Here is an 8,558-nt window from a genome sequence, read left to right as displayed (position 1 = left end):
CAGTTGGGTTCAATTCCAACACTGCCTGAGGTTACCATGTTTGAAGGAAACAGTACATTCTTGTTAAGCCAGAGCTGAAATATTATCTGGGAATGTGGAGTAGTCAGATCAGTCATGATCTTATTGAACATGGGAGCTGGCTGAATGGCTTAATGGTGCTTCCGGTCTGTGTTTTTGTATATTGGGCCAGACAGCATCTGTGGAGTGTGAAACAAAGTTAACAATTCAGTTTGTTGACATAGTTTGTGCTTCCTTTATTAGTTTTGCTCAACTTTAGACATTGTGCTTAATAGTTCTATTAATTGCACCTCCTGCAAAGTGGGAGAGGGCTGCAGTTGAGAGAAGACTGGCGCTAGTATTTTTTCTCTGAAGTTGACGCTGGTAGAACCCCAAGTTTCATATCTCAGTTATAGATGAACCCTGATGTACCTTTCTAGAATTTTCTAGGATTTGTCAGTATTGAAGAATAACTCTTGTAAGCAATTTGTGCCTTTAGAAGCTGAGGGTGATTGCTTTATTATAGATTGTTTTCTTCAGCCCTTCCACCGGACTTAAGGCGGACACATTCCACATACCTGATGAGAAATCTGAAACATGCAGTGACAGCTACTGGAAGGTATTACCTAAAAGCTCAGTATATTCTTGCTGTATACCTTTAAGAGGTTGCTGTATGAATGGATGGGAAATGATGCATATCCATGTTATGGTCAGGGGATAGTAGCAATGCATCCCTATACTACAGAGAACTAGGAGCAGGAATAGGCCTCTTGGACCCTCAAGCGCTGCTTTGCCATTAATCTAAGCCCTGGCTGGTATTTTAACTCAACACCATTTTCTCACACTTTCCCTTGATATCCAGAAATACTTCAGAAATATCAAGAATATTCAGATTTCTAGAAATCCATCAATATCATAGATAAGGTGATCAACCAAGGCCTTTTCCTGAGAGTAGGGGAGTTCAAAAAATTACAGGATATAGTTTTAAGGTGAGAAGGGAAAGATTTAAAAGGGACCCGAGATGCAACGTTTGCACAGAGATTGGTGTGAATATGGAATAAGCTGCCAGAGGAAATAGTAGAAGCAGGTACAACTAAAACATTCAGAAGACATTTGGACAGGTACATGTATAGGAAAGGTTTAAGAGGGATATGGGCCAAACACAGGCAAATGGGACTAGTTTAGTTTGCAAAACCTGGTTGGCATGGACAAGTTGAAATGAAGAGTGTTTCTTTGCTGTATGACTCTATGACTATGACTCTGTCATTGAGTTGGTTCAAGATAGATAGACTCTGGGGCAAAGAATTCCAAAGATTAATCATCCTCAGAGTGAAAAAATTCCTCTCGTCTTGTCCTAAATGACCTGACGCTTCCCTGATAATCAGGGAAATATCCATATTGCATCTATCCTGTCAAACTGTTCAAGAATGTAACACATTTCAATAAGACCACTCCTTCTTAAACTTCAGAGTCTAGGTTCAATGTCCATAATTTCTCCTCATGGGATAATCTCGCATCCCAGTTCCACTTGTTATCAGGTTGTCTGTGAGAACTTCATGTCTGGTGTATAATTCGTTACTAGCGACTACTGGACTTGAGAAATCCAAGAAACAATATCCTTCTAATCGCCTCCTAAATAATCTGATCACTAATGAAAAATTGGAACCTTAAAATTCTGAGATACATTAGGAATCCTGGTTCATTAAGACAAAAAAACTAATTTGTTAATGAGAAAAAAAACCTCAAAATAAGTATCTAAATTTGCAGTATAAGTTTTACCTTGCCAATCTAGCAGTCTCAGGAGCAGAAACTTTGAAGGACCACAGGGAGTCAAGGATATTCAATGAAAGAACATATTAAAAGTAAAGACCTCACCTTGACTTGTGCCAATCACATGCCTAATGGATAAATAATTTTAAACTGGATATCAAGAACAGTTTTTAAGATATCCAAACTGGACAAAGTGTAACAAAAAGTAACATGAATAAAGATCAGTGCAGAGAAAACCCCAAGTTCTATGGGTGCAAGACATAGAAAATAGGAGCAGGAGCAGGCCATTCAGCCCTTCAAACCTGCTTCACCATTCAACATGACCATGGCTGATTTTAAGTTTCTTATTACCACATGTACCACGATACATTGAAAAATATTGTTTTGTGCGCTATCCAGACAAATCATACCTTACATAAGTACATCAGGGTAATACAACAGAATGCAGAATTATGGTCTTACAGCTACAGAGAAAGATCAACTTTAATATATGAGGCCCGTTCAGAAGACTCATAACAGCAGGGAAGAAGCTGTTCTTGAATTTACTGGTACATACTTTCAAAATTTTGTATCTTCTGCCCAATGGAAGAGGTTCTAACTGGGGTGGGAGGGATCTTTGATTACGTTGGCTGCTTTCCCAAGGCAGCAGGAATTGTAGATGGAACGAATGGAAGGAAGGCTGGTTTGCATGATGGACTGGGCTGTGTTCACAACTCTCAAGTTCTACAATCATTTTATCCGAAAAACTTGCAGACTACTTGATAAATATAACATGTTGAATTCTAACAAAGAAACCAAGATTTGGTTAAAAAGAACTGAATTCTTAGATTATTTAAATGGAAAAAAAACTGAATGCAGAGTACACTGCAGTTATGACCCTTAAATCAAGTTTCAAATTAAAATATTTCATTATTAAAACATTTCATTATTAAAACTAGTTTTGTGAAATTGGCATTGGGAACACAATACCATAATTGATGTTGTCATAGCTGTAAATACTCTGGGTGGGTTTTCCAGTATAGACAGTTTCAAGAATAACTGTTCCATCTGCACCATATCCCAGTTCTGAAATTTATTCATGAGGTTGGAACAGAAATAACTGTGGTCATACAATAGGACAATTGAAATATACTTGTAGCTGAACACTTGAGGGAACAATCAGATGATAGTATTTAAAATGTCTGTGACTCACTGCACTTTTTGCATCAGCTGACTTCTCCCCCCCCCCCCACTTAAGATTTTAGCCACCATTCTTAAAAAATACCATTGTACATCGAGAGTTTTCAAATGAAATGTAACCCATAACAGCAAGCACATAATAACTCAAAGCCCTTGATTTCATGTCTTAGAATGGTAACCAAGCACAGAATAAAATGTAGAATTATGCAAAGAACAAATGTTAATGAATTGCTAAATGAAATCTCATATCACAAACTACCCAGTGCTACATGTTCTTTTTCCTTAAAAAGCTGTGCAATTAATCAGTTTTTTTAGAAATGGATCATGATCCCTTAGAAATAATGTCTGATGTTACCATGGCAGTGAAAGGAAAAAAAAGCAGTGCTAGAAATAGATCTCAAACCTGGAATTATAGGGCAGGTCACCAAATGGTAATATGCAAGTAAGTTGGACCCAAACTAAAGTGTTCAGTTTTATTCAATATTATGTAAATCCCAAATGCTTGTTTACATTGGAAAAAGGCATATAATTCGGTCAAGCTGAGTAGTTAAGCCAAGCATGTGATGTATTCCACAAGCAAATTCTTGTCTAGTCTCAATTTCTTTTATAGATAATTAAATCAAATTAATGAAAGTCATTTATAGGCCCCTTTTTGCTTAGGAATTGGAAGGTAGTCATATTTTGAGTTGAGTTTTATTTTCCTCATTGTTTATATCTTTTAGCGAAAACAACATACATATTTGCAACTCAGCATGTCAGGTCTGAAAGAGAAAACAAATTGCAATTTTACATAAAACATGACATTTATTTTCAGAACTTTAAAGTCTCCACCAATTACAAGTCTGTTGATAAACAAAAGGTAATGATTCCATGTTGTAGCTTGCACTTTCAAAGGAGAACCTATAATACTTTTTTTAAAAAAAAAATCCACAACCAACCACAAACTCAAAACAGTGTTTGAGATCACATAAGCTGCCATACTGATTTTGAGGACTGAAAACATTGAAGGTGATGTAGCATGTGTATTTGCAGGTTTGTCGAAAAATAGGATTTGGTCATAAAAATACAAAAAGCAAGCAGAGTAACAGTACAGACAAAAACTATACTAAAGCAATGTGCACTTTTGGTTTTATCTTGTATCCTCATTTCCTTTCAATCATCTTTCATAGGATTCACATCTAAATGCACTGGCTAATTTTTGCTGCAGTTAATCCAGACTTGCAACCTTTGGGCAACATGAAGGTTGACCCTAGCTAGTGCATTCTGCACCATTTTATTTCACTCATTCAGAATCTCAAAACTAATGCTATAGGTGTTTCATACTTAAGAGTTTGCAAAAAATAATGGGTTGATCCTTAAATACTTTATGAATCACAAGCACTGGATCGAACAGGTGAAAAAAGCAGGGAAAACAATGCCTTTCAGATATTTTTGCCTCCTACAAGAGAGAGGCTTATTTCTAATCTTTTGACTCTTGGCTGTTGAATTTTCTTTACATCACTATTAATTTCATTAACTTGTACGCTATGGGCTTTTGCTGAGATTTCAGGTAAAAGAACTGCAGATAGTGTACGTTATCCTCGTCCATTTTTAAGCTGGTTTAGCCAACTGTAGAAAAGTCAAGCACAGTGCAGTGCTCTAGCAGGTTCTACCAAGTCCAGTGAATTGTCCAGGAAACCATCAGGAAGTCAAGTAATCTGGGATGGGGGTGGTAGGTGTGAACAATAGTATTAAAATATAACATCAACAGAATGTAGAAATTCATACCTTTACAAATTTATTGATATTTTGGATAAAGTAGTTCTTTGAGTAACTGCACTTTTTGAAAAATGTGTCTCAAAAATGCAGGAATATAATGTTAACAAAAAATTACCTGGAAATTTCAAGTAGAATTGATTGTTCCCATAAGACAGTCCCCAAAAATAAACATTGGACTTGAGGGGGACAACTCATCCTGTACCTGTGTCAAACAGCAAGTTTCAATGTCTTTGCTACAATTTGTCAAGAAGTCTGTATTTCAAAACTTCTGCAGCGACAAGGCACATCTCAAGTTCATTCTTCAGAAAAACAAGATGCAAACTCCGTGCTGGCTAGTGATAGACTTTTTAGTAACCTGATGTAAATCACTAGAATGCATTACCAACTGGGGTGAAATGACTTATGGGCTATATGGAGACGAATTTCAAACAGTTTGAGCATGACATGATTAATCATAATGGAAAACTGAAGCTTAAAGGATTGGTAATGCACAGAATCAGCAGCATGGAAGAGTTCCACTAGAAACATTAACCTGCCTTATCATAAAGTTATGCTGACTGACCTGGTTTGTATTTCTAGCTTTGAAGTTGTACATTTATAGTTCTATTGCAATTTTTATTTTAACTATAGTTATTAACGTGCTGATAGAGGTGGTCAGATTTTAAGGTTAATACCAAAATTATTGACATTACTATTTTAAAAAAGGAACCAAATATTTGATCCAATAATCTATTTCTTTTCTTACCCTAAATCTTTTAGAAAGGCTGACATTATAATGCACAAGTTGACTACTTTGCAGTTTTATATTAGAACAACCCTAAAATGATGCAAAAATTTGCTAAGAACTTATACAACTTTGCTGATGATCTTTCAAAGGCCCAACGCATTTACAGCTAATTATTCAATTCCGAACTCTTGAGACATAGGAAACAACAATTAATTGACTGCAAGCTCCTGTAAAAACCGACATGAAATAAATGCCCAGATAATGTTTCCGGTTAACTGCTTGCCAGAACACCAGCTCCCCTATGCTTTTTGGAATAGTAAAATGGGGTTTTTCATACACATTTGAGAAAAACATGGTTTAATATTCCATCATAACGATTGTACTTTTAATGGTATAGCATTCCCCACAGAACATCAGCCTAGATAATGACCGCTAGCTTTTACGTACTTCAGACCTCCGACCATTTGATCTGTTTTTGTATTTCATACAAATTGATTTTAAAATCAATGGAAAAAAAAAAACAAGCAATACATCCTCAGTCACACACAAAACACCAAAAACTGAACTTTATCCTCAGGTTAATTCATCATCCCTCAACACAACAAGGCACACTGGCGATAGCCGAAAGGTATTTAAAAAGCTGCAGTTTGAATGTAATGACAGACCTTTTAGCACACACCAATGCAGGTAGTGTCTGTAGGACTTTTGTCTTTAAACATTTGAGTGGTTTTAATTTTGCACCCAACTTCCATAATAAAGACAAATATGTTCATAATGGCTTCATTTCACAAGAGTAAAGTTAAAAAATAAAGCTTCAAAGAAAATTACTTGACTTAACAACGGATTTTTCTTCAAAGTAATTTGGAAAATGATGTTGTGAAAATTGGCGGCTACAAAATAATGTAACCAACCAGCTTTATTGCATATCCGAGTCATGCAACGATCAAAACTTGCCAAACTGTACTTGTGGAAACCAATTAAAGATTATTCACTAACTCTGAAGTAAATGAAAAAAAAAAGGGAAAGTAATTTGACTTGCCACAATTTTTTTTTTGTTTCTTTTACACTTACCACGTGCAAGTGTAATACGCTAAGTGCTGCAATTTTCCTTTACAAAATCCTGGGAGCGTGAAAATTACAGTTTCATGGTGTGTCTAAGCAGTAATAAATGACTTGCTTCAATTATTAACAGTGCACAGGTAACTTCAGTGCTCTGCTTTCCTTACTCACCTAAAAAGCCCAATATAAAAATGTAGAGCCCCCTCATGTATAATTCTACTCACTGAAACAAAGCACACGTGGCAGAAAAATAGTTTGAGATTTTAGTCCAACAACTGGCAATGCTGTACGTAATTTACACTGAATTACAGGTTCAGGTAAAAAGCAGTAACAGTAAATGTTGAAAGGCTGTGAATCTATTACACAACTGTACAAACATCTGTACAAAGCTCATATAAATTTTAGGCATATTAACAGAATTAAAAGAAAGCCCCTCTCGGTCCTCAAATCCTGGGTGACTTTATTTTTTTGAAAAAACAAACAGATGATCAAATAAGCAACGATGGAGTAGGCTTCTTGCCAGGCCAGGCCTCCTTAGCGTATTTCTTTTTCTTCGGCTCATTAATGGATTCTGCATTGAACACGCCAGTGTTGGGAACAGGGTTTATAGTCACAGTTGCTGGTACAACTGCTGGTGCCAAGTCCACTTCTGGAGCTGGATTTGGGAATGGCATAGGAAGTCCTCCTAGCATTGCAGTTCCCATTGTATTACCATGTAGCTGAGAAGAAGAATCACCACTAGTTGGGGGGAGGCCACCATATAAACTAGCGTTGAATGGGAAATTCTGCATACGCCTAGCAACTCCATCTTCCAGACCTAGTGAACTGGGACTCTCGGTCTTCTTTTTCTGAAATTTTTCCCATAAAAATAAAATGATTACATTTTGGAAACAATACTTAGTGTTCAACTCAGGGTTTTCTTATCCAAAATAGAGGAAAGTATTTAAGGTAAAATAACGTGCGTGCGCCGGTAAAGTGTTTAAAATAGCCATAACACAAAGGCTGCTACTTAAAGAACAAACAGTCTTGTACCAGTAATGTTTAGCATGTCAAGAAACTGTTACATAAAAACCACTATCCAGTGTATGTGCCTCCTACCCAAAATAATCCTGCAGTTAGTTTTACAAGCGTAGTAATGGTTGCAACAGAATAAATCATTAAAAAGACAGCTGAAATGACAGAAGTTAGATTTATTGAAAAAAGGTCTCTCATATTCTGCTGATAAACACAATGTTAAATTCTAACACTGTGGTCAATTCTAACATTGTTTGGAAGTGAGGTAGCTCAATCTGAAACAAGGACGCTAAATTTGAATAAGGGAAATTATGAATTAGGCACAAGTTAGCTGAGCTGGACTGGGAAAATATATTAAAACACATGACTGTACACAGGCAATGGACAATATTTTACAGAAAACTCTTACATGGCTTTTGGCAACTACACATTCCTTGAAGATGCAAAATCTCAAAAAAAACGTCAGTCAACCTTGGCAGACAAAGGAAGTTAAGGATTGTACAAGATTTTAAAACAAAAAGCTTAGAGTTGCCACAAATAGTAATAAATCTGAGGAATGGGAAGTATTTAAGAATACAAAGGAGGTACAAGAAAATGAAAATGGAGGGAAGAATATGAATGCAAGTTACTTAAAAACAAAAAAATGGAACACATAGGTTTTGAAAAGGTACATAAAAAGGAAACTTTTGGCTAAGATGTACATGGGTCAGGAGAATTGGGAATGGAGAAATGGCAGAGTAGCTAAATGATCGCTGTGTTTGTTTGCACTAAGGAAGATGCAGGGAATCCCCCACAATTAGAGATCCAAGTGACTGGGAAGGGTGAGGCGATGAAAGACATTAATAAAGGAGGTTGTACTGGAGAAAACAATGGAATTGAAAATTGATAAGTCACTGGCACTCTGCAGTCTACATCCCGGACTGCTGAAGGTGGTGGCTGTAGAGACTGTCTATGCATCGACTATCACCTTCCAAACATTCTGAGATAACACGGTGTAGAGCTGGATGAACACAGCAGGCCAAGCAGCATCAGAGGAGCAGGAAAGCTGACGTTT

At 36.5% G+C, this 8,558-nt stretch overlaps 1 protein-coding gene across 2 annotated transcripts in view; it reads right to left on the bottom strand.

Moving 5' to 3' along the window:
• Window positions 1-3,730: 3,730 nt before the first annotated feature.
• Window positions 3,731-8,558, bottom strand: part of ppp1r8a (protein phosphatase 1, regulatory subunit 8a) — a 54,868-nt gene continuing 50,040 nt past the window's right edge. For both annotated transcript variants that reach the window (XM_048613030.1, XM_048613029.1), the window contains one exon: window positions 3,731-7,338. In XM_048613030.1, the coding sequence (XP_048468987.1) occupies window positions 6,979-7,338 (360 nt within the window). In that variant the 3' untranslated portion in view covers window positions 3,731-6,978. The remainder of the gene's footprint in view (window positions 7,339-8,558) is intronic.

The sequence above is a fragment of the Rhincodon typus genome, chromosome 27 (assembly GCF_021869965.1).
Source record: "Rhincodon typus isolate 14 chromosome 27, sRhiTyp1.1, whole genome shotgun sequence".
Taxonomy (NCBI): domain Eukaryota; kingdom Metazoa; phylum Chordata; class Chondrichthyes; order Orectolobiformes; family Rhincodontidae; genus Rhincodon; species Rhincodon typus.
The sequence above is the reverse complement of the archived record's forward strand: the minus strand, read 5'-3'. Positions and strand labels throughout refer to the sequence as shown.